The sequence below is a fragment of the Camelus ferus genome, chromosome 21 (assembly GCF_009834535.1).
Source record: "Camelus ferus isolate YT-003-E chromosome 21, BCGSAC_Cfer_1.0, whole genome shotgun sequence".
Taxonomy (NCBI): Eukaryota; Metazoa; Chordata; class Mammalia; order Artiodactyla; family Camelidae; genus Camelus; species Camelus ferus.
The window spans coordinates 6,818,803-6,841,555 of record NC_045716.1 but is presented as its reverse complement, the minus strand read 5'-3'; the positions used below and the strand labels follow the sequence as shown (position 1 = coordinate 6,841,555).

The 22,753-nt window shown below is 46.4% G+C and overlaps 1 protein-coding gene across 3 annotated transcripts in view; it reads right to left on the bottom strand.

Moving 5' to 3' along the window:
* Positions 1-22,753, bottom strand: part of ASTN1 (astrotactin 1) — a 293,377-nt gene that overhangs the window by 70,913 nt on the left and 199,711 nt on the right. For all 3 annotated transcript variants that reach the window (XM_032463675.1, XM_032463676.1, XM_032463677.1), the window contains exons 10-15: positions 21,227-21,364; positions 20,568-20,718; positions 12,277-12,443; positions 9,133-9,327; positions 7,622-7,749; positions 1,323-1,427 (exon numbers count right to left, since the gene is read on the bottom strand). In XM_032463675.1, coding sequence (XP_032319566.1) covers positions 1,323-1,427; positions 7,622-7,749; positions 9,133-9,327; positions 12,277-12,443; positions 20,568-20,718; positions 21,227-21,364 — 884 coding nt within the window. The remainder of the gene's footprint in view (positions 1-1,322; positions 1,428-7,621; positions 7,750-9,132; positions 9,328-12,276; positions 12,444-20,567; positions 20,719-21,226; positions 21,365-22,753) is intronic.

The following is a 22,753-nucleotide window of genomic DNA, read 5'->3' as shown; positions in this document are numbered from 1 at the left end:
CACCGTGTTTTTCGAGAAGGAAGAGTAGCTTATTTCTTCCCAGGTATTTTCTGTACTAGAAGAGTGTACCTCAGTAATATCTAAACCCCAATCTCTTCTTGCTAAGAACTGTTTCGTGATTTAAAAAAAAAAAAACGAAAAGTTCTGAGTCCCTTCTGGAAATGCTCTGTATCCTTAATGCATTTTCTCTCTCTATGCAGGAAGCTTCACCTTTTGTGAGTATGTCTCACTTCTCTTCATAACTCTCTATCTGTCCCCTACTCTCTCTCTCTCTCTCCTGTTGGCCCTAAGACTCTGCTTCCTTGATGCTGACCCTGAGACCCCTCTCCTTGTCCCGCCCTCCCGTGCCAACAGGATCACCTGGCTCTGGTTACCCGTTCATGCAACACGGTGAAGCCAGACTCTGGAGCATGAACTTCAGGTCCAGTACATTCTTTAGGTAGCCTCGTAGGAAGGAGTGGAGCAGTGTCCTTCTAGTCCACGGGGAGGAGGTGGAATAGGGATGTAAACCTCATGTTAAGGCTACTTGTAGAAATTCTCTCTTTTTTTTTTTTGCAAATTCCACATTGGAATCTCTCAAATGCTAGGAAAAACTTGATTCAAGGCATTTACCACTAAGATTTGAAGAATACTTACACAAGGTGCCTAGCCATTCTGTTTTGGAACAATTTATCCTAAGTAAGTTTAGAATTCACTGCTCCTTGCCTTACTAGACACAGATACAGATAAAGATATATGTAGATCTACAGATGCAGAAAAATCTACATCAATCAATCATCCATCTATCTGTCTGTCTGTCTGTCTGCCTGTCTGTCTGTCTATCTATCTATCTATCTATCTATCTATCTATCTATCTCACTTGCTGTTTAGGAACCACAGCTGTTTTTTAATTTTTACTCCTCCTTCCTCCTTCTTGCTCTCTTTCCCTTATTTTTTTCATCATATAGAACCTCTAAGTTATACTCTTTGCATTTGGAAAGGGTTATTCTGTCAATTTATAAAAACGTCTGTTTTTGCATATCCTCTCCACACCTTGGGTGACCCCAGGAAAAATGATAAAGTAGGTGTTTATCTTCAGTGGTACCCCCTTACCCTTTCTATCTCTTCTATCCACTGGGATAAAACCTGCAATTCAATCTATACTAAGAAAGCAGTCCTATTCTGTTTGCCTGGAAGGGTGAATCCGAGTGAACAGGTTATAGATCTCATGGAGTGGCTTCATTTTGGATGGCATGTTCCACAAGGGTAAAAGGCTTGTGCCTCTGGAAGGGAATTCCACAGCCCAGGAGCAGGTGGGAGGGGCGGCTTGCAGCTGTGCTCACCCTGAGAGACGGCCACTTGGCTGAGTTTGATGTGGTACATCACAGAGCGGACCTTCCAGTGCTGCAGCACGGGGTATCCGGACACCTCGCTGAAGTTCACCATCCCTAGGGACAGAGGAGATGCGGGCTCAGTGTGTGCGACTGATTCCCAAGTCCCAAGGCTCCTGGGTTAAGGGGTGTAATTGTGAGAACATGAGAAAGCATTCTTTGATGGAGAAAAGTTCTGGAATCATAGTAACAAGAGTTATCATTTATTAAACCTCTCCCCTGTGCCAGGCATTTGTCTAAGCACTTTGTATATAGTCATGTGATACTGTTGAGACAGGGGTTACTGTTTACATTTTATAAATGAGGAAACTGAAGCTCAGAGGGGGTGTTTAAATCAGGGCCCCGGGTCCCCAGTTAGAGCCAGGATGGAGTTCCAGATGTGTCTGAGACCAGGCCAGAGTTCTTAACCTTTCTATCATACGCTCTTCATAAACTCATATGAAATGCTAGGCTCACTGCAACACACGGGGTTTTACTCTCTTTAATAGCTGCAGTAACTGACTCAGCTCACATACCTGACAACGTTGATTTCTGTGTCCATTTAACTGATTTGTATTCAGTGTTTAAGTTTTAATTACTCTGAAGCTGATAAGGCATGCTTCTCCTTTACCAGGAGGGACAGTGTCCGTGTGGCTAAGTAAGGGGCAGGGATGGCCCTATATTGGGTGTCATCTATGTGACAGATGTTGTCACAGGCACTGTATGTGGTCCCTCTTTTACAGATGGGAAAACTGAGAGTCTGAGAAGCCAAGGTACTTATCCACAGTCACTCTCAATAAAGACACACTTGTAGCTTCTTAGTGATGTTATAGTGAGCTGTTCTTGCTTGAACACCTTGGAGAAAGAGTAGCATCTGAATTGTAGCCATTACTACAAATATAAACTGTTACAGAAACAAAAATAATTAGGCCACAGGACATCAAAAAACACCTTGCTAAGTTTAGAAAATCTATTTTAGCTTCAATTCTATGCCTGATATATGCATATGTGTATGCATATATATTATGTATGTACGCAAATATAATGGCCATGTATATGATGAATTTAGATAGATTGTGTGTGTGTGTACATATAATGGCAATAATATATACATAGTGAATTATCCTGCCATTTTGACCCACGCTTGCTTCAGGCTAAGACAACGAATTTCATACCTAAACTGGATGATGAGTAGGCGGGGTTAATTAGCCGCTTGTCAACTCCGATCAAATTAGCTGAGTAATTGCCAAATTTCCATTTCTGTGTGAATCATATGGGAATAATTATTGGTAAGAAAAAAAGCAAAAAAGGTCAGGAGAGGTGCTTACTGAATCAATTGCCTAAATCTCAGGAAATCAAAGACAAGTTACTTGAAACTCAGGTTTTCAGCCTGTTTCCTTTCAAATGTTCTTCCTTCAGGGCGTTAAGCTTTGTGACGGCACTCATACTCCCACACACTCTGGCTTTTAGCCTTTATGTTAATTATAAGAGCGTATAAAGGAAATTCTAACTTTACAAGATTAAGACTCCGGTCACATACTTCCAAGGTACGTTTCATCAGCGTTATAATGTGCGTGCTCTGTAGAACTGTTCTGTGTAGCTGGCATCCTCTAGTGATGCCAGCTCATCTGCTTGTTATTTTGGAAGCTCTATTAATAGAAAAATAGCCGGCACGGTAGATAAAGGCGCCTGAGCTGCCAAGGGGGGCTGGGGGAGCTTGTGGTGCCTGGTCGTGGCATCTGTAATGCGAGAGGCTCAGTGACATGGCCTCTTGCGTCTTTTCAATTCTGCACTTCCAACCAGCTGTGTGACTTGGGGCGTGACTCATTTCTTTCTGTTTTCGTCCCTGGAAAGTGGGGATAATAGCATTCATCCTGCCTACTTTACAGGTAGGTTGTCAGGACACAATAAAGTTATGGGAATAGAGGGGAAGGTAGAGCTCAGTGGTACAGTGAGTGCTTGGCACGCACGAGGTCCTGGGTTCAATCCTCAGTACTTCCATTGAAAAAAAAATAAAGTTATGGGTATGAAAGCACACTGAGAAAAGACAGCATCACACACACGGAGGGTTTCCATCATGTTATCATCCTCCTCCTGACCTCTCTCTCATCACCCCTAATTGTGGGAACTTGACATTTGTTGATTGAGGCTTTTGTTATAGACTCCCAGGCTTTAGTTCAGGTCAACAGACGGGAAAAAAATAAATAAATAAAAGAAGCACGGATGTTGTAGGGGGGAAGGGATGGCAGTGTCCCACATTCACTCAGGATGAGCCAAACAACCAAACTCCATTACTTAACTGCTACACAACAGTTGTACTGAATGCATTTAGGCTGCACCATCATCAGGGAAACAGCTGCATAACTGTCAGTGTCCGGGAAATGTTGCTTTGTGCCCACTTACAGATAATATTTCCATTGGTTAAAAAGAAAGGGGTATTTTAAAGTATATATTTTCTTGCTGAGTCATAGGATTCTTTTTCTTTATGCCCTTGACATGCAGTCAGCTCTAGTTTTTAAATTTTATTTTATTATTCTTTGGGACATATTTGTGAATGATTTTTTTCAAGCAAAATCTGACTATGTTTTCTCAAGGAAGAACATTTTTTTTCCCCTATGCATGAAAAATGAACTATGGGAAAGAAAGGAAGAAAGCAAAAACAAAAAAGAAAGAAAGAGAAAGAAAGAAAAAAGAAGGAAAGAGGAAGCAAAGAAGGAAAGTAAGGAGGCAGACAAGGAAGGAAAGGAAGACAGAAAACAGAAGAATGAAGGAAAGAAGGGAGGGAGGGAGGAAGGACAGAAGTTTGTTTTCTCTTGTTATTTTATTGAAATGTTAAGGGGATGTACTGTCCCCAAAGTTCTAAAGTCAAGGGCCCGCTTCCTTTGTGTGAACCTGAAGAAGTCCCAAAGAGCTCAGAGCTCCAAGTCTTCACATAGATTGAGTGATTACGGCACCCAAGAGGCCCATGAATATGGCCACCAGCCTCCTCTGCCTCCTTGGTCTGCCTCTGACTCTCTTCTTTTTCTCAACTGAGAGACTGAACGTGCAAATGGACGATGACCAGACCATTTATAAAAAGAAACCTCTGGCCCACAGTCTGCAGCAACCAGCCCAGGGAACCACCCACTCACCTACAGCAGCCAGCCCAAGACGCTAGTCCACTATCTCTAAGTCAGAACACCATCTCTCCTAGCTCAGGAGGCCAAACACTAACCCCTGTAAAAATCAGACCAAAATAACCAAGACCTGATTAATAATGAACAGCTTCCCGAATTTGTGTTCTTGCTTCCAAGTTAGGTCTAACCAGAGAAGGCAACTACATATACCCCTAAACATTTACATAGACATTTACGTTCCTGGTTAGTCGGACCACCTACATGCCCACAGCCTCCAATCAGGGCACATCTGAAACCCTCCCTCGCCTCCACTCTAAAGCTTTCCTACTTCTCTGCCTGCCTCTCAGTCTCTGCCAACATGGGAGTGATGGTGGCTGCCTCCCTGGCTATAGCGAGCTGTGCAGAAATAGCCTTCACCTGTTTTCATCCTGCTGGTCTTCATTTATCTCCACACCACTTATAACACCAAAAAGGCTGGCGAAGCTGAGAGTTCTTAACTGTCTTGATGAGGAGGGTGGCAATCAGCAAGATAAAACACATACATCAGTAATTTTCCAGTACATTCTTCAAACCCAATGATTCTGAAAGATGAAAACAGCTGTTGTAGGTAAAAGGATTCTCTCATTAAAGAGAGCTGGGAATTGCGGGGCTGAAGAAAGTGAAAGGGTTTTCTTTACTGCGGGGCTTCTTGGAATCTCTTCTAAGGTGTTGCAAATTGCTGAAAGGTGGAGACTACAGTCTTTCCAAAAGTATTTGAAGACAGAACCTATTTATGAGAAGTACGCTGGTTTTTCATGAGAAAAAAAAAAAAGCTTGAAAATGCTGATGCAGAAGATTCCAAAGATCACTTTAGCTCTAAATTCTTTAAAGCTTGTAGGTTTATGGGGATTATGATTTGTAATAGCATGTAGTGTGACATGGTATGACATTCTCTGTATGACTCTCAGGAAAGACATAATCAAAATGTTACCAGAACTAGAAAATAAATATGGAAGAAATGTGGTCAACCATCTCTTTAACTGATTCTTCACATCACCCTGGGCTTTGAAGAAACAAGACTGATTCCTTCTTACATCAAAGGAAACACCTGCTCTTGGACTAACTGGTGCCACCTCTTAATCAAAACAGGTTAAAAAGAAAGGCCGGGCAGAAAAGCAGAGGGCGAAGAAAAGTTCTCATGTCAGTGTCTCAAGGCCATGAGACATGGAGGTGTCCCACCTGGACCCCCTTCTACTCCTCTTGCCTCCAATGTGGCAAATCAGGCGGGGTCCAGGGGCACAGGGGAGAAAGGCGTTTCCCTTGCGAGTGAGAACCAAGTTTGGATCTCTCCCTTATTTCCAAAGACGGAGATTCAGACACACACTCTTCTGATGTTTTTTAGATCTATCCACTTAATTCTCCCCCAAAAGCTCAGGTCGCGTCCAGGACAACTTGGTGGACACAGGACAACTTTGTGGCAGCTGCAGGGCAACTCCTCACCTCCATCTAAGGTCTAGTGTGTGAGAGACATGCCCCAGTGACCCTTTAAACGGAAGCCTGGGAGTCTGTTGGTGGCACGCAGCCTGCCCTGCACGTGTCCGCCCTCTCACATCTTCTTTACCAGACATTTTACACACAGCCAGCAAGCGTTTCTCAGCAAATGACATGGAAACAAAAAAACTGTATTCCCAAACACTAAAGATGGAGGCTTTAAGGACACGCCCAGAAATGCGTTTTAATTTTTTTAGTTTTGTGTGTGTGTGTGTGTGTGTACCTGCGTGATCTTTTAGAGGGCAGCTTATTTCAATGAGATTGATTTCTGGTTCAGAATATATCTAATTGTTTTCTCTCTCGCTCCCTTTCCTTCTCCCATAGGGAAAACACTGTTTGGTAGTTTGAATGTTCCTGTTTTCCTTCTTCCTCGGTATACTTATTTATTTAGCAAACATACGTCTCACTATGTATCAGGAGCTGTTCTAAAAACTTTACAAATATTAATTTATTATTCTTCATACTAATCCTATAAGAAAGACAGTATTATAATATGCATTTGTTACAGGTAAGAAAACTGAGGCACAGAGAAGGTAAGTAACTTGTCCAAGATCACACAGCCAGTGAAGAGTTGAGCCCAATGTCCAGAGCCTAAGTTAGTAATCGTTATGCTATACTATCTCAGGTAGACCTACTTCTAATTCCGTTTAGGTCTAAACTAAAGTTTTGAACATAACTTGATATCTAGAAAAGGCTTACCCTCATTCCATCCATTCCTCAGAAAAGGGAAGGAAAAGGGGGAGAAAGGTATAGAATAAGGAAGACACAGAATGAGGAAGGGAGGAGAGTGATGGAGAAATGAACAAAGCCAACAGTGGAACTGAGCTCATGTCCAGCTTTCTAGCACAAGATGCTGAGTTCCCAGTTGGTTGCCTCTTATGGGTCCCTGGATCCCTTTGAAGTGTCCTCTTTGGTCCAAGAGGTGCTAACTTGGGGGCAGGTGGTCTTCAGAGACACAGAAAGGAGAAGCATCCCCTGATGCTCCTGCCTCTTCCAGTCAACCCATACCTTTGATGCTAACGATGAGCCCAGGAGAAGAAAGCCACTGGGCTCAAAACAACACGGAGGGCCAGGTGTCATGATCCCCGTCTTACGATAAGGGCCATGAGACCCCAAGGGACTGTGTTGTCTAATGTCACACAGCTAGAAAGTGGCAGAGCTGGGAGTCAAACCCAGGGCCGTCTGGCAACAGAGCCCTTTCATTCTGTATTCCCTCACACCGCTCCGTAAGGATCTCCGGGGAGCCCAGCAGTCCCAGTGACAGATGTTTAGGTTACAAGCAATCCATTATCTTTCTGCCTCTCCTGGGGACCGGTCATTTCCTCTAATCCACCGAGAATTCTGAACTCTTATATATCTGTCACCTTATTTGTTTTCAAAATACCCCAATGAGACTAGCAGGGAAAGGTATTATCATGACCATTTTGCAGATAATTATATAATAATCTTGGCAGTTCTACTGACAAATAATCCTACTAGTGTTCCATTTTAGGACTGAGCTTTGATCACGTGTCAAGGAAATCACTGGCTTTGAAATCAAAATAAGCAAAGTCGAGAGTCTTGAGTTTGTAAAATCATAGAGAGCCACCTGTTTTGCCAGTTAAGGAGGGTGTGTGGCACACTCACCAGTCAGGAAGTCAGGGTCCGGGGTGGGCTCTGAGATTTCCTCCAGGCACTGATTCTCCAAGGGGACAGTGGCCACCACAAGACCATCTGGCAGTTGCTGGTCTAAACCTCGCGCAAAATTGTTTTGCCTGGAAAACAGAGGCAGACTTTCATCTCTGAGTGTTCAGGTGAACCCACTCCTTGGTGGACGATCTGTATCTCAACCCACAATGGATCAAAAAGTTCCTCTCACCCTGAACCCCACTCAGTGTACACGCCTGGAGTAAGACATGAGTGTGAGAAATAGGGCGAGGGTGGGGGGAGATGGAAATAAACTAGCTGAAAAGGTATTTAGAAGATAGAGAAGATTCTTCCCTCCCTCCCACCCCAGTCCTTACTCCCTGATCCCCTTCCCACAAGGTCTGGGTACACGCAGCCACCACAGTGTTAGTTATGACACCTTAACGCTTGCCACTGACAAAGTCCCAGGGGAAATTTTAGTAAAGCCTACTGTCTGTGACTGAAAACACAACTGATTTCAAAAACTAGCTTGGAAATTTGCTATTGATGTGCTCATAAGCATCCAGACCCAGCTTCCTAGCAACTGCTGGTCCGTATTGTAACCCTTTCAACATCCTTATCATCACCATCGTAATCACCATCACCATCACTTCCTGAAATGCATGAGTTCTGAGGAAGATGTATTCAAGCAGCCTAAGATAGATTAGGGACAGGAGCAAATGAAGGCTCTCCTGGGAATATTCTAGGTCAGTGGTTTCAAACATTTCTTTCTCAGGATCCCTTTATACTCTTAAAAATAATTGAAGACCTCAAGTAGCTTTTGCTTATGTAGATTGTATCGATCAACATATATGATATTAGAAATTGAAATAAAAATTTAAAAAAATATTTATTGATTCATTTTAGGTGACAACAATCAACCTATCAAATATTAACATGTTTTGAAACATGATGAGACAAGTGGCATTATTGTAAAGCTTTTTGCAAATTTTTAAATGCCTGACTTAGGAGAAGACAGCTGAGTTCTCATCTCTGCATTCAACTTATTACAATATCGTGTTTGAGTTGAAGTATACGAAGAAAACCCAGCCTCTCTGTAGGTGGAAAAGGCAGGATCTTAAGCATCCCCTGCAAGGATCTCAGGGATCCTGGGACCACACTCGAGGACAACTATTCTAGATTGACTCACATGCTGAAACCTCCACCCAGAGGGACAATAGAATGTGAGCATTCTGTGATGGCTTCCATGGAAAATCTTGCAGTCCCTGTCTGGGCAAGGTAAACATTTATTTAACCGTTTACTGTTCACCCAGAGGAAGCATGGTTCTTGGATTCTTTCTGGAAGGAGGAGTGTAGACCTGGAAAAGACCACGGGAGAGAAAATAACCTATCTTTTTAGGATCACATTTACCTGGACCCAAGATACAAGACTTTATGCTGACTTTGAGGCTCGTCAGGGAAGACATCCATCAACAGCCCTGAATAACCAGTTCTACGGACATGGGGTTCACCTGAATGTTCCTTTCAGCACCTGTCCAGCAGCCACTTCCTTAGAATGGTTGTTGTAACCAAAGAACATCTCCCCAAAGAGAGTCTGGTTCATGGGAAGCTCTCTGCTTTCCCCACAGTCACCTCCCTCAGGGCAGGTCTCCGTGATGAGTTGGCAAGAGCGTCCATCCACACCAAGCTTGTAATCCTCGATGCACCTAATATGGCGGAAAACTCAAGGTAAGAAGTTATTCCATCAATGAGCTGCTCAGTCAACCCAACGTAGCAGATTGGAAAGAAATGCCTGTTGGATGGCCAACGATTATGAATATCCCAGTTTGGTTCTGCCCCTTTTATAATTCAGTTTCTTAAGTCTATGAACCAAGTCTCCTTGCATTAGATGAGCGCACGGAACATCTCACCTTTCCTTTGCAGATAAGTGTTTTCAGAGCTTTGGAGTGCTGTCTCCTCTAATAAGTGTCTGATTTCCCAGAGATGTCAGAGTAAGAATCACTGGAGATAAGCTTATAAATGAGTTAAGACATTTAAATCCAAGGTATTCTAGACTCTTTCTCCGGAACTATCCACGTGACCAGACCCTGCATTTGTTTGGAGAGTAATTAGGCAGCAAAAAGAATTGTGCTTAAGAAATTAATAACCTTTTAATCTGGTCCTGTGACAAGTCAAGTAAGAAATTTAAAAGATTGATCATCTTGCAGCTGGGTTCTGTTTGCATGTATGCAGACACAATTAACATATTAACTCCCCCTTCATTCAGAGTAGCCTTCCTGAACTAAACAGACGCCAGGGCATGTTGTGTGAACACCTCCTTGGTGTCCTCCCCATTAAGCACGTACAGTTACTGATGTTGGTAAATATGGGGCAATGACCCATAAGTCATTAATTGAACTTTATTTGTAGTTATATTGAGAAGAACACAATTTGTTCGTTCAAGTAAAAACTACTTTGATAAAGCTGTCATTTTAAAAGCATATTGATTTAATTTGGGTCTCTCCTTCAAAACATACCAAATTTAGAATTTATAGATATTCATGGCATTAAAACATATCATTTATTGCTATCTACAGTAATTGTGGCAATAAGATAAATACCTCTGTTCTAGATAGAGGAACACATAATCATAGTTTTAAGTGGTGAGAAGCAATATTATCATGGCAATAACTCTGCCCTTTACTGCATGACCTTGAATCAGTTGATTACTCCCTGAGCTTCAGTTTCCACATCTGTACAAACGGGAAAAACAGTAGCTGCTTTTTGGGGTTGGTTGAGAAGATGAAGTGAGACACCGAACTTAAAGAATTTATATTGTGCCTAGCACATAGTGAGTGCTCATCGTGTTGTTATCATCACGAGCAGAGGTACAAATGAATCCTGCGTAAACGCGACTTTGCTTTCCCCATTTACCATTTATATATTGTGTGAACAGGTGTGAGGAGAGCTCTTTAATTATAAGTGCAAGTGATTTGGTCTTCCTAAAGAACCTCAAATCAAGGACTTCTCTCCGCAGGCTATATATAGTGGCTTGGAGAGTGCAAAATATGCATGTGTACCAAATTCCAATGGAATGGGAAAGTCCCATTAGGGACCTACTGCATTTGTCCAGGCAAAGGACATGTCTTGAGACCCACAAGGGACTCTCCAGCACCAGCCTAGGTCTGGGACAAGATGGTGAAGGGCCTCCTTCCTTGAGCCATAACACAGTGCTTCTGGAAAGAACTGAGAGGCTGGCTGGGTCCCTCTCAGACCATCCTGAGCGTCTTGACGGCTTGCCTTTTCACACTGCCTCCTCCCCCACTGTCCTCTGTGTTCATAGCTGCCTGTCTCCCTGTAAACTCCTCTGAGAGAGGAGACCAGCTCTCACATCCTGCTGTCTCTCCTACATCTGACACCTAACCAGGGTCTTTGTGCAAAGAGGGAGCTCAGATATGTGCTCATTAAATAAATAAATTCTAGGCAACTGTGGCTGATTTTAACTCATTAACTGAAGTGGGTCAACCAGAATGGTAACGTTATAGAGACATTAAAACTGAGATCACGTTCCATTTATGGAATGGGATTTTATAAGAAACAAAACAGGAAAATTGTTCAATTGCAAAGAAATAAAAATAAAATGGAATACAATAAAATAAAATTACTAGTCCACTGAATAATCTTTTCATGATGATCCAGCAAGCGCTGGCTTTTAGCAACAATCCAGCATGGCTTCATGACTCTAAACATTGATTTTCACCAGAAGCCTATTCCGATTGTGAGATCCTTGAGGGCAGGAACCAAGCGTCATTCATCTTTGCAGCCCAGTGGCCAGCAGGGTGTGGGGCACAGAGGCAGTGCCCTCCCCGACAGGCAGGAAATGAGGGGGATGGGGGGGCAGGGGAGAGGGAGGAAGAGGGGGTGGAAGGAAAGGGGAGAAAAGGATAGACAAGACAACCACGGGTGTGGGTGTTGAAGGATGGGCCATATTTTTATGCACTTACAGATAAACAACGAAAATGTTTTAAAATATAATTCCAGTCAGTGGTATGAATTTCAGTTTTGAGGGAATTTCAGAATTTTTTTTTAAAAAACAGGGAGGGCTTGAATTCCAGTGCTAATCGTCCCACCTTACCAGCTCCCCGATTTTGAGGGAGTCACTTAACCTCACCGCGTGTTAGCTTTGCCATCTGTAAAAGGGGTGGCACTGCCTGCCCTGTCCTGAGAAGGGGTGAGATGAGGCTGGCCCGCAGCGCAGGGCTCTGCAACTCCACGCAGGAGCAGTCCGTCCGGGGAGGGAGGCTGTGCAGTCCCCTCTTCCCTTCTTTGACAGCTGATTCATTTCCCACAACCTTTCCCAAGCTTTTGGACCACAGAATTGTTTTGTCACCAAACACGTAGTGATCACACCACAAAACACAGTTAGGGAATCCTGGTGAGGACGGGCAATGATTTAGGTAAACCCTGTGGTCAGTTTCCCCATTTTCAGTGGTGGAACTAGACTTCTCACCCTCCCAATCTTGACTTTAAAAGTGCTCCTTTTCCAGTCCCAGAAGGCTCTTTCCTCAGAGCCTGAGGGCTGGCCTCGGTGACAGAGTTCATTCAGACTTACTTTCCCACCTCCCAGTCCCATCTCCCAGTCCCGACTTGTATGTCTTCACAGGGAGCTGACTCACCCGCAGAACATGAGGATGTTGTACATGGCGGGGTCGTCCGGGAAGGGAGCCATCTGCTGTAGACACAGCTGTTCACAGCCACCATTGAAGCCGTCCGAGCAGTCCACCCCGATGTGGCGGTCATAGCAGCCGGAGCTGTCCTTCATGGGGCTGAGTCCGGATGGGCACTGGCACAACCAGAAAGCATCCACACAGGTGGCTGAATCAGGGCCCTGGGTTCTCTGGGAACCAGAGTGTAACCACCGATGCCTAGTTTCAGCCCTCAGCCTCGAAACCATCAACACTGGTAAGTCATGCATGAATTTCCCACTGTGCTGGGCTCCCTTTAAAAGCAAATGACTTTTTTTTTTTTTTTTTTTTTGAGGTGATCTTGCTTCTTCTCTCTGGGCACAGATCACACACATTTGTATTAGAGCCGATTCCTCCAAGCAGGCTGGAAGGGAGTGCTGTAGCAAGACAGAGCAAGGTGAACTGGCCTCCCAGTTGGGCCTCAGGCTGGCAGGAAGGTGGAAGTGAGGGGCCAGAATCAAAGTGCATTAGCAGAGATTCCTTTTGGGCTAGAGGAAGGGAGTGCTGCTGTTTGGATTTAGTATTAATTGGACTTTTTTTTTTTTTTAAGTCCAAAGTACTTTGTCAACGTTGGTACCAGACGGCAGTGCTGGGGAGAGTGGGCTGGACCCAGCCGCCAGCCAGGAGGGCGTGGACTTTCCCTGTGACCTTGGAGGGAGGTTTCTTGGCTCTCCTAGTGGGAGTGGCTTTACTCATGACCTTCCTGCCTCAAGGATGTCCTGAGGAAGACGCAGACAAGGGCACCTGCTACATGAGTGCCCGCAGGTGCCACGCTCGGGTCTGGGCTTTGTCCCAGTGCCCTGGACACTCCATGTGCAACATTTAGCTTTTCTGCACCATGTCCTCAATAAACCACCCAGGAATGACAGCAAAGGAGACAACAGAGGAAGAGAGGTCAGCAGATCCCGGGGAAGATGAAGGGGCTTGGTGAGCAGTAGAAACACTCATAAGGCCTCCATGATGAGCCCGGCAGTGTCTAACCTTCATACACCTTACTCTCTTACCCTCACAGCATCCCATAACGTAGGCAGGTGATCACCCTCATTTTACTTACGAAGAAACCGAGGCACAGAGAGCTCAACTTTCCCAGTGTCGTGAGGCTGAGCATGGCGGAGCCCCCCCCGGCAGGCTGGCTATGGCGTCCATGACTTGGCTGCCCCGTCACTAGCTCACATCACCACCAGGCGCTCACACAACAGTCACTGTTCACTGAGCACTTACTAGGCGCTGGGCGCTATGTGATGCGATTCAGGTATTTCATCTCACAGCCCCCACGTTATCCTCGCTTAATAGACCTGGAAACTATTAACAATTAATGCATGAACTTCTCACTGCACCGGACTCCATCTACGAGTGAATGAGTATTTTTTGCCATCCTGCTTCTTCTGTCTGTGCAACAGATCCTGTGCATTTGCGTTACAGCCGATTCCTTCCAACAGACTGGAAGGGACAGGTAACTTACCCGGGGTCCAGCAGCTTGTATGGGGTAGAGCTGGGGGGAGGGGGTCTGTCTGGGTCTGATCTGCTTTTAATGACTGTCATATACATACCATCAGCTAGCTACCACACTCTTCCAAAGCTAAAACCAAACCAAAAAAAAAAAAAAAAAACTTTTAAACCCTGGTGGAACCGTTTTAAGCGCCTCCCTCCTGCCCTGCTGCCTGGCTTCCACTTGCTTTTGCTCTCGGTTGCCAAGCACCTTGGCCTAGTAGCCTGGAGCTGCCGCAGGTGTGCCTCTGAAAACCCACCTCTCCTCCTTCCACACCTCCCAACTGAAGATCACAGCAGGATGTGCGCTGTTTGCTGACACTAATTCTGCAATTTCCCAAACAAATGGCCCCCCTATGGGCCTGCCAGCCTCCCAGCCTGGTCCATCCCCCTTCTCCCGGTGAAGCCAGCTGGAGTGATGGAAGGTGACAGCCTTTCAAGATGTTTCCAAGGGCTGCCTTGTGCTGGGCCAACCCAGATGTTCCAGATGATGGTAAACAAGCAAACGAGGCAGCTGAGGATCGCACCCCACATTTTGTTCGCCCCCCCCCCACGTCCTTGGCCACCCAGCTGTCAGGCCAGATGTGCCACCAGAAGGGAGCTGGCTTCACCACTGTGAGGCTGTCCCGGCATGGGTGTGGGTAGTGAAACACGGACATTTGATTGGAATGAAACGGGCTGCCCTGGTTGCCAGGCGTTGCGTTTTCTTTCTTTCTCTAAAGCTTGAGAAAAGCCATCAAAGTAGAGACAAAGCCGTCACTCCCACCTCGCGTGTTTCCAGTCCCCGTACCAGCTCACTAGCTCAGTCACCAGCCAGGACTCCCCATCTCTGCGGCCACCTGCTTTTTTTCAGAATGCCCCATCAAGCATGATGTTTGACAAAGATGTCACTGAATGAGACCCCAGAGGGGCTTTGTTCCAGAATCCCAAACCTGGCACATCCACATCCTGCCTGGCTCTGGTATACAGATAACCATCGCTGTGCCAAACTGGATCACACTTTCTTAGGCGGCTTGGAGGGAAGACAGAGTTAGCTGCCTTGTCCAAGGTGGATGCTTTCTCCTCGTAAGCAAAGCTGAAAGTAATAATAACAGCTACCAGGAATTAAGCAATTTTATGTGCAAGACAGTCTACATCTATTATCTTCAATTGCAAAATTCAATTTGGCTTCTTCCCCCTTATTTTATAGATGAACAAACTTAGACTTGGAAAGATTAAGCAGTAACTTGTGTAAGGTCACAGAGGTGGAAACTGGCAGAATCAGAATTCGGACCTAGTTCTCTCTGACACCAGCGTTCATGTGGGTCTCTTCCACTCTGCCAGGCTGCTTGCCACGTGTGAGATAACCTAAATTTTTGGAATTGCTAAAAAAACATAGTCACTGTGTCAGTAGAGTAAAGTGACCCTGTAGATGTGTTGTTTGTCTGTCTGATTTTCTTAAGCAACTTCCGGAGTACAGTCTGGACTCAGTTATTTGAAGATTTGAAGATTCAGCCTAATATTCTCTCTCTCTCCCCCCTCTCTTTCACACACACACGCACACACACACCCCATATTATGGGTGTGTATATTTATAGGACAAAAGACTGCAAACTGTCCAGAGCAACGACCTTGAAGACAAGACAAGATCCTCAATCACTAAAAAAGATGCAATTATCTTTACTGCACTGTAACTTACTTGGGCTGCAGTTCAGAGTAAAACATTTTTGAAATAGTTCCAGAAAAAAAAAAAAAAGCTGAAACCAAAAATAGAGTTTTCTTCTTAACCCATGTTGAACCAGAACTCCCATCCCCGAGGAGTCTAATCACTCGTTTCCCATGGTAGAAATTTGCTCTTGTTTTTGCCTGAATGTTTCCTGTGTGGTTGTGTACACATTCTGCGCTCTTCAAAATCTGTATCAAAATACAAAGAGACTACAGGCTCTAAATAATGACCTCTTCCTAGAAGTACGTGCAGCCGGAGACCAGTTGTCAGGAGAGAAAACTTGTGTTTTCTCTTTGCAAAGTGCTGGCCATTGTCTTCTCCTGGCTTGTGGACAGTCCCTCCACTTGTCTCTCAAAAGAGAACTGTTTGCTCAAGACTGAGCCCCAAGGTCATACACTGACCCCTCTTTGCGTAGGTCACGGTTAGCAATCCCATGGCCTTTCCAAACTATAGACTTGAGAAGAAAACTCCATTCATTATGGCAACAACCCTCCCCCATCCAGAGGGTCTAATAAATGAGCTCATAGTTCAGTGACCCCTAAAACACACAAGGTTAATCATCTTTCATGAGATGCTCGTGGCTTCTTGACTTATTACTGGTCTAAAGCATAATTTGCTAATGAGATTAAAATGATTTCCCCCATTCAACTCCTTTTCTTCCCTGTCTTTCCCCTCTGTTTCTAGCAGTGATTTCTGGTTGATTAATTACTTTGGAGTCTAGCGAAATCTCCCTCAGCCTGAGACACACACACCTCAGCTCCATATCACGAGGTGGCGGTGCTGTTGGCAGATGAACAGGACTGATGGACACGAGGGCGTATTCAGGGCCCCTGGGAGAGAAGGAGCGACTTTCTGCAGCTCGCCGGCCTCGCCTTACCTGGATGATTCATAAGACGTGCAGCCAGAACTCCTACTCGAAATAGGTTCTTTCTAACAACATGACAGTCTCATTCCTTTCACAGCTAATGATGGGCTCTGACATGGAAGGCCAAGCCATGCAGGACTTCTCCCAAGGGGGAAAAGCTGGATGGAATGAAATTTATATTTCAGCGTCCTGCCCTGTTCTCCGAGAGCCGCTGAGGCATACCCTCCTGCTTACAGGGAGAAAGAGGGAGGGTCACCGGGTCACCCGTAATGGTCACCACACGCCTGCACTCCAGTAGAGGTGAAATGACACATTTTGTGGGAAACCATTGTGGACGGCATCTGGACAGAAGGGCGGCAGGGCCACTGGGTCGTTCAAAGCTCATTAGAGCATAATGCTCTGGCCAGGAAGGTCATGCATTCAATACAAGAGGAAGCGGGGCGGCCGCCCTCTTGCCTTCCACCTAAAGAAGTGCACATCGCACAGAGCAGAAGGCATTCTGGGGAGGCCACTGCCAGACGAGTGTGGAGATAAGAAAGAAGCGTTATGGCAGGTCTTTCCATTTTTAGAGTTTTTTTAAAAAAATAGATTCATAGTGTTGGAAATCATTTTCAACCTTTCAAATAAAGTTTTATATTAAACCTCAATACATAGGCTTGTTAAGAATGAAGATGCTCTAGGGGGAGGTTATAGCTCCAAGTGGTAGAGTGCATGCTTAGCATGCATGAGGTCCTGGGTTCAATCCCCAGCACCTCCTTTAAAAAAAGTAAATAAACAAATGAACCTAATTGTCTGCCCCCGCCACACACAAATAAATGTTCTTACAAAAAAAAAAAAAAAAAGGAATGAAGATGCTCTGGTTTGGGAGAGAAGAGACTAGAATCCTACCCACTGAGGTTGGTGGTGGCCCCGAGGATGTCTGGGAAATAACTCCCAGAATCTGTGACAAAAAGAGGCCTGGCAGGTCAAGTTAAGGCTCTTGAGGCGGGAAGATGACCATGGATCACCCAGGTGAGCCCTGTAATCACAAGAGTCCTTACAAATGGGAAGCAGCAGAGGGAGGATGTGCTACAGGAGAACGGTCAGGAAATGCAACGTAGCTGCTTTAACGATCAAAGAGGGGGACCAGGAGCCCCCAGATGTGGGCAGCCTCTAGAAGCTGGAAAAGCCCAGGAACAGACTCTCCCCCAGAGCCTCCAAACAGGAGTGCATCCCTGCTGACACCTGATGTTAGCCCGGTGACACTCGAATTGGATTCTCACCTACTGAGCTGAAAGATACTAAAATGGGTCTTGAGTCGCCAGTCCCGTGGTAATTTGTTACAGCAGCGACAGGACACTCACACAGCGCCTCTGCAGGACCCCATGGGGCTCCACAGAACAGAGAACCGTGCCCTTGTGCTGTCCAGGCAGGGACCACGGCCCCCTCCTCGGCACGGCAAGGACAAGAGGTAGGAGCAAGAACCAGCAGTCCACGGCGGGTGGCTGACCTCTGCTCCAGCACCCACCCCGAGGGTCAGCGGGCCTGCGGTTGGAGAGTGGTCTGCTTTGGAACGGAGTGACTGAGGCTGGCACAGGGCTGTGCCTTTCACGGGTATTTGTTTCCTGTCCCCAGGGACTCTATAAACAACAGGGCAATTAACTGTGTAGCAATTAACCCTGTGGGAGTCCATGCGTAACAGAGAGATGTGCCCTGCCTTCCTAGAAAGATGGAGGCTGATGTGGACCAAGCCCACCCATCTGGCTTGAACTCAGTCAGTATATGACTGCACACCGTCTCTTCCTACCTCTCTGTCCCTCTCCCAGGTTCCTTAAGGGCCACCTTGCCCTTGAGTCCTCCTCTCCTTTTCCTTTCACAAGAAAGTGCCTTTCCAGGAAGCCTTTCAGCTCAGCACCCAGAGAACTGCACGTCGGGGCTGATGTGGAGAGGAAGACGGCCCGATTCTCCCCAGACTGCAGGCTCTGCAGCTGGTGCCCTTGTCCCTGGTCTGCCTACAGATGACCCAGGACCACTCTGCTAACACAGCAAGGCTTCGGGATGGTAGCGGTACCCAGTGGAGTCAGACCAGGCTCAATGTAAAGTTCTTCTCCATAGGGTCACAAGATCACAATGTGGCATGTCACTCTCAACCCTCCTTCTGTCTCAGGGATCCAGTGCTTCACAGCTAATGAGAAACAGTCAATTGAATGGGCCTGGCCCCCTCCTCCCTCCAAAAGCCACGTGGACCAGTGACTTTAAAGTCTTATGCTAATGCCAAGCACTGGTATAATTGGGCGCCTTTCTGCAGGGGCTCTGATTCTCAAATGCAGCAGCCTTACTGCAAATACATATTCATCGGAACTATTCCTGCTAGCCCCGTCTCACAGATCATAGTGTTAAAAGTACAAAAATACATCAGCACGGCTCTGTGCCAAGCAAAGGGGCAGGATCACCAGCAAAAGGCAGCTGACAAGGCAAAGCCTGAGGGGCTCAGCAAAGGGGTGGAGGAGGGGGAAGAGATGGGGGCTGTATCCTCCTGCACGTGTGTGACTGTGTGAGCATGCTCACACTCATATGAGGGGGCCACGGGGGGGCCCTGGGGGCTGTTCACATATGTGCACACACAGTGTTTCAGCACTTAGACTGACCCAACTGAGAGAGCAATGAGAACGAATGGTTAAAATCTGGATGAAGAAATGCATGTTGAATAGTAAAAAAAAAAAAAAAAAAAAAAAAAAAAGAAATCAAAAAAAGTCTCAGCTGGGCACTCCATTAGACAGTGAAATTGTCTCCTGAGGGACCTGGTTGGGAAGCTCATTGCCTAAGACACCCGAAGAACACTTATCTTCGTACTTTTCTGATCGCCCTTGCTGTTCTGCTTTCCCTTCCTTTTAATGGACTGGCCGGGATCTCCGCCTCCCTGCCCCTCAGCCCTCTCTCTTTCCTTTTCCATTTCTTTATTTTCTGTCCCTTCTTGGATGAATCAGGCTCCTGCCACCTGCTGCCCAACCTGGGAAAGTCTGGGGAGGCCTCAGGGCCGAGAGAGTTCCACTCTGGACCCCAGGTACGCATCCATCTTTGATGGAGAACAGGTCCCCAAACAGAGCAGGTGCTTGGAGATGGGGGAAATGGGGCAGGGAGGGGGGCTGTGAAAGATGGAATGGGCCCAGCATCCTCACAGCTGGCCCCTGCCCTGGGTCCCTTTACAAGAGCACAGCTGTCAGATTGGGAAGCAAGATGAGGCATCATATCCTCCCCTAGCGCTGGAAGCTCCTGCACGACAACATGTCTCAATCAATCACCTTTTCCTCTCCTTTATGCTAACTTGGTGTATGGCTTTCCTTGTGTTTCCTCTCTGTGAGGATTGCATCATTCTGCCCTTAAAAGAAGGGAAGGCTGGAAACAGACACTAGTGTTGATGGGCACAAAAATGACTAATATAAAGGCACCAGCCGCTGAAGGCTTGCCCATCTGGTCCTGCCTCCATATACCAGCGTGGGTCCATCCATCTTCACGTCCATGGCGTGGGATGTCCACCCTAACCCAAATAGTCTTTCTAGTCCACTGCATCACATGTTTACACGTGCCAAAGTCCATACAACTGATAGCAAAGTAGAAAGCCACCTTTGGCGAAGCATGGTCTCAAAGGGGACGTATTTTAATTTTTTCTCTGGCACTCCTGGCATAATTTATTTCTTCCATCATTCTGGCCTTAAGTAGAGCTCCTCTAAAATTTCATATCACAGTCAGTGTAATTTGACTCTAGACAAAGATAGGTTCCTTCTAGAATTATCCTATTGTCAATATAGTCTATTTCTTACTAGAATCGATAGTGTACTATGAAGCAGTTAATTAGCTCTCGAACTGTTTAGGGGGGTCCATCACACACCAGACTGCAAGACTGGAAAGAGAGAATCATGCTATGTAACTCGTGAAGTTTTCCTTGGAGAGTTAGAGTACATGGATTAGGTGTTCCGTAAACACATCTTGGTTAAATGGCTGGTATTTGCTCCTCGTCTCTGTCAAGAGAAAATTCCTAATTTAGACCAGACAGTAGTGACAACGAGAGAGGGATGGTTCCTGACCCTCCCTTTCACTCACAGTATGTTGTCAGCTCTAATCTGCATTGTGCCGTACCCGGTGCCCCCTCTTCCCGAAAAGACCAGCTGGACAGGGCAGACATACCACGCAGCCAGTGGAGTCCAGCTTGCGATCTGAGATGCAGCGGAAGTTCTTGCTGCAGCCCCCGTTGTCCTTGCTGCAGTCACGCACTGGTCCAAAGGAATCCAGGAGACCCTCCAGACTGTCGAAGGAGGACGAGGTCATCAGCTCCTCTCTGGGGGGAGACACAGCAGGAGGAGTCAGGGGACAGCAGGTGCGACACGCAGCACCGTGTCCTCCACATTCCTGTCTGGCTGACCAGATCACGGCTCACTCTCTCTTACAAACACTGCAGATCAGCCATGCTCTGAGCCTTGAACTAACAAATTACGGACATTCTCCATGTCTGGGAAGTAAGCCAAGGCTGTAACGCCTGGTCAAAGAAGGAGGTCTAAACTTGGGCAGGGAAATTAACATTTTATTGCCTGTCAGTCCTTAGGGGATGTGGGAAGTGCTTATGAACTTTAATTTTATGCCCCCTCTTGGTGCATGAGCCTTGGGGTGTGCAATATTGACCCAGATAGAGTGGATCCTGACACTGTGTCTGGGGAATTCGAAGGCAGCCTGCCAGTGTCTCTTTTCAGCTTGTTTCGATTCCCTTCCCAGCACCTTGGACCTTCAGGGAGTTTCCCACTCAGCCTTCCAAACCCAGTGGAGCCACAGCACCCTGAGGCTGGACTCACCTGACCTCCACAGCATCCTCCATCACTGTCATGTCCGTCTTACACTTCGCTGATGGGTTGATGGCCAGTTCGGCTGGTGGAATCACAAAGCTCTTGCTGAGGGGCAACCACATGCCCTCCCCAAGGGTGTAGGTGAATCTGCAGAGACACCCAACACCAGCTGGTCATGCTTGGGGGGGTGAGGGGTGACCACCCCGTTGGAGGAGCTGGCGCCCTACCTCCAGCTGCCTCCTTCAGGAAGGAGAGCTTATTGCCATTTTATGGATGAGATGATTGAGTCTGAGGGAGACAGACAGGTCTGCCTCTGCTCACACGTCCAGACAGTTGGAGAACTGACAACATGGCCTCCACTTACCAGGTGTTAAAAGTGTCTTTGTGTCAAATCATAAAAAAATCGAGTTCCAGTTTCAGCTTCAGATTTGAAGCTGGGGGCTTCCCCTACCTTAAGTCGGCTCTAATTGGAAGCATTTTAATTGAAGAGGCAGGTTGGCCTCCCACCATTCCCATCCCCCGTGCCGCACACCCACTGTGGTAGTGATGGTTTCTCTCAGTGCCTGGAGGAACCCACCAAGGAAAAGAAAGAAGAAAAGCTCCCTTTTGCTGGCTTCTGTGTGATGGGAGCAGCGATGATTGAAGCCAGGAGCCTCCAGGGAAGAGGGAAGAGGGATGAACAAGACAAGCCCAGATGTATTTTCCACACTCCTGCCCACACCCTTAGCTCAGGGCGCTAACCCTCAGGAGGTGGGGAAGATTTTTTTTTTCCCTTACAACAAGGGCTAAAATGAATAAAAGAATCAATCAGCATTTCAAGGGAGAGCTTAAGGAACCATGAGAGATTATTTGTTTATTTATTCATTCATTTTATTTCAAAGGCATTCAAATGCTCTGTGTTCATAGTCAAAAATAGTCTACAGGATAAAAGCCAGTGTGGGTGGGATATCATGAGGCTGTGGCAGTCTGGCGTCCCCTTCCCACTTAATGTGGAGGGAAGAACAATGGAGAGAGATGCGTACAATTAAGCAGAACCCAGCACCAGCTCCATTAGCATGCTGGTCACAGAGTACCATTTCAGAATCCCGCTCCTTTTCCTCCCCTGACCCGCACACTCCCAGCTCCACTCCCTGGGTTGCCTGAGATGCTAGGAAACCAGACTGCTGATGTGAAATCTTTTATGGGAAATGTAGCCCTCTCCAGGATGCTGGCCACAGAGAATCCCTGCTGCCCGAGGCTCATGAGTTAGAAGCAACCAGGCCTCACAATTTTCATCCACTCCCTGAATGACAGACCTGGGTGGCAGAGCAGCTGAAAGAAGAGAAAGCAGATGCCCAGGGGAGAGGCAAAACCGCGGAGCAAGGGAGAGGTGGCCAGGATTTGGGACATTTCTCTCCTATTCCCACCCTCCTCTTGGTCCCTTACTTCTCTGACCTGTGGGGCAAACCTCTGCAGTCAGCAGCACTGAAATATCAGAGATGCTTTTTGCTCTGAAGGAGGCACTCAACTCCTCCACCCCCAGGAGACTGGGGAGTG